General features: G+C 60.1%; 1 protein-coding gene across 1 annotated transcript in view; it reads right to left on the bottom strand.

Moving 5' to 3' along the window:
- Positions 1-2,946, bottom strand: part of CROCC (ciliary rootlet coiled-coil, rootletin) — a gene marked incomplete at its 3' end in the record, with an annotated part of 36,476 nt that overhangs the window by 23,107 nt on the left and 10,423 nt on the right. Inside the window, exons 9-10 of the mRNA XM_014951869.1 lie at positions 2,672-2,871; positions 260-413 (exon numbers count right to left, since the gene is read on the bottom strand). Of these exons, the coding sequence (XP_014807355.1) occupies positions 260-413; positions 2,672-2,871 (354 nt within the window). The remainder of the gene's footprint in view (positions 1-259; positions 414-2,671; positions 2,872-2,946) is intronic.

The following is a 2,946-nucleotide window of genomic DNA, read 5'->3' as shown; positions in this document are numbered from 1 at the left end:
ACAGACGGATGGAGCGGGGGACAGACGGATTGATGGAGCTGGGAACAGACGGACGGAGCTGGGGACAGACAGAACTTGGCCCAGATGGATCTATGGAGCTCGGAACAGATGGATGGAGCTGGGGACAGGATGGATTGACGGAGCTCAGGACAGACGGACGGAGCTGGGGACAGACGGACAGAGCTGGGGACGGACGGATCGATGAGGCTGGGGACAGACAGATGGAACTTGGGACAGACGGACGGAATTGGGGACAGACGGAATTCTGGCGGGTGTCCTGGGCGACGCGGGTGGCCTCGTCCCGGGCGTCCTCCAGCCCCTGGCCCCGGCGCTGCAGCTGCGCCCGCTCCTGCTGCAGGGCACCCACCCGCTGCTGCTCCTCCGCCAGGGCCTCCTCCGCCCGCTGCCGCTCCCTGGCACCGGGGACAGACGGACAGATGGACAGGGGTGAGCGGAGGGACGGACAGACAGACACGGGGGGGTAGACAGACGGGGAGATGGGTCCCGGGTGGGATGCGACAGGGGTGGAGGGATGCGCAGGGATGGACGGACAGACAGAGGGGAGTGTGTGGGGCTGGAGGGATGGACAGACAGTGCAGGATGCGCAGGGATGGACAGACGGACATGCAGAGTGGAATATGTGGGGCCGGAAGGACAGGCAGACAGGGCAGGACATACAGAGACAGACAGACAGACATGCAGAGTGGAATATGTGGGGCTGGAGGGACAGACAGACAGAGCAGAACACACAGGGACAGACTGTAAACAGATATACAGATAGGAATGTGTGGGGCTGGAGGGACAGACGGACAGGGCAGGACGCACAGGGATGGACAGACAGACATACAGAGAGGAATATGTGGGGCCAGAAGGACAGACAGACAGGGCAGGACACACAGGGACAGACAGACAGACATGCAGAGTGGAATATGTGGGGCTGGAGGGACAGACAGACAGCACAAGATGTGCATGGACAGACAGACAGAGCTGGGGACAGATGGATTGATGGAGCTCGGGACAGATGGATCAACGGAGCTCAGGACAGATGGACGAGGCCTGGGACAGACGGATGGAATCGGGGACAGACAGACGGAGCTGGGGACAGATGGATTAATGGAGCTTGGGACAGATGGAGGGAGCTGGGGACAGACGGATCAATGGAGCTCAGGACAGACAGACAGAGCTTGGGAAAGACCAATAGAGCTGGTAACAGATGGATTCATGGAGCTCGGGACAGACCAATGGAGCTGGGACAGACCAACTGACGGAGCTCAGGACAGATGGACTGACGGAGCTTGGGACAGATGGATGGAGCTCGGGACAGACGGATAAAGCTGGGGACAGATGGAATGATGGAGCTTGGGACAGATGGATTGATGGATCTGGGAATAGATGGACAGAGCTTGGGACAGACTGATGGAGCTCGGGACATACAGACGGAGCTTGGGACAGACTGATGGAGCTGGGGACAGACCAATAGAGCTGGGGACAGACTGACTGACGGAGCTCAGGACAGACGGATGGAGCTGGGACAGAGCAATAGAGCTGGGGACAGACAGACAGAGCCGGGGACAGACTGATGGAACTGGGAACAGATGAATTGATGGAGCTGGGGACAAACCAATGGAGCTGAGGACAGACTGATGGAGCTGGGGACAGACGGACTGATGGAGCTTGGGACAGAGGGACGGAGCTTGGGACAGACTGATCGATGGAGCTGGAAACAGGCAGATAGAGCTGGGACAGACAGACGGATTGATGGAGCTTGAGATAGACCAGTGGAACTTGGGACAGACGGAATGATAGAACTTGGGACAGATGGACGGAGCTGGGGACAGATGGATTGATGGATCTGGGAAGAGACCAATCGATGGAGCTGGGAACAGACGGACAGAGCTTGGAACAGGCCGAGCTGGGGACAGACGGATTGATGGAGCTGGGAACAGATGGACAGAGCTGGGGACAGACAGAACTTGGGACAGATGGATCTATGGAGCTCGGGACAGATGGATGGAGCTTGGGACAGACCAATGGAGCTGGGGACAGACGGACGGAACTTGGGACAGACGGATGGAACTGGGAACAGATGGATTGATGGAGCTGGGGACAAACCAATAGAGCTGAGGACAGACCGATGGAGCTGGGGACAGATGGATTGATGGAGCAGGGAACGGGCAGATAGAGCTGGGGACAGACGGATTGACAGAGCTCAGGACAGACAGAGCTGGGGACAGACAGATCAATGGAGCTTGGGACAGACGGATAGATCTGGGGACAGACGGATGGAGCCGGGGACAGACGGATTGATGGAGCTGGGAACAGACGGACGGAGCTGGGGACAGACAGAACTTGGCCCAGATGGATCTATGGAGCTCGGAACAGATGGATGGAGCTGGGGACAGGATGGATTGACGGAGCTCAGGACAGACGGACGGAGCTGGGGACAGACGGACAGAGCTGGGGACGGACGGATCGATGAGGCTGGGGACAGACAGATGGAACTTGGGACAGACGGACGGAATTGGGGACAGACGGAATTGGGGACAGATGGATTGATGGATCTGGGAAGAGATGGACAGAGCTTGGGACAGACGGATCGAGCTGGGGACAGACGGATGGAATTGGAGACAGACGGACGGAGCCGGGGACAGACGGACGGCCAAGCAGGTACCTGCGCAGGACCTCGCTCTCCGCTCGCAGCCGGGCCACCTCCCTCTGCGCCTCCTCCTGCGCCCTCCGGCAGCCCCCAGCCTCAGCCCCGAGCTGCTCCAGCCGCCGCTCCAGCGTCCCCAGCCGCCGCTCGCTGTCCCCCAGCTCCCGCCGCAGCCCCCCCGCCACCTCCCGCCCGGCCTCCACCTGCCCACGGGCCTCCTGGGGACAAAACATGGCGGGGGGGGGGAATCAGCCTTCATCATCCTCATCCTCACCCTCCTGCATCCCGCCACC

The sequence above is a fragment of the Calidris pugnax genome, unplaced genomic scaffold (genome assembly GCF_001431845.1).
Source record: "Calidris pugnax isolate Ruff unplaced genomic scaffold, ASM143184v1 scaffold205, whole genome shotgun sequence".
Taxonomy (NCBI): Eukaryota; Metazoa; Chordata; class Aves; order Charadriiformes; family Scolopacidae; genus Calidris; species Calidris pugnax.
Note: the sequence above shows the minus strand (reverse complement) of the source record. Positions and strands in the feature narration are given on the sequence as shown.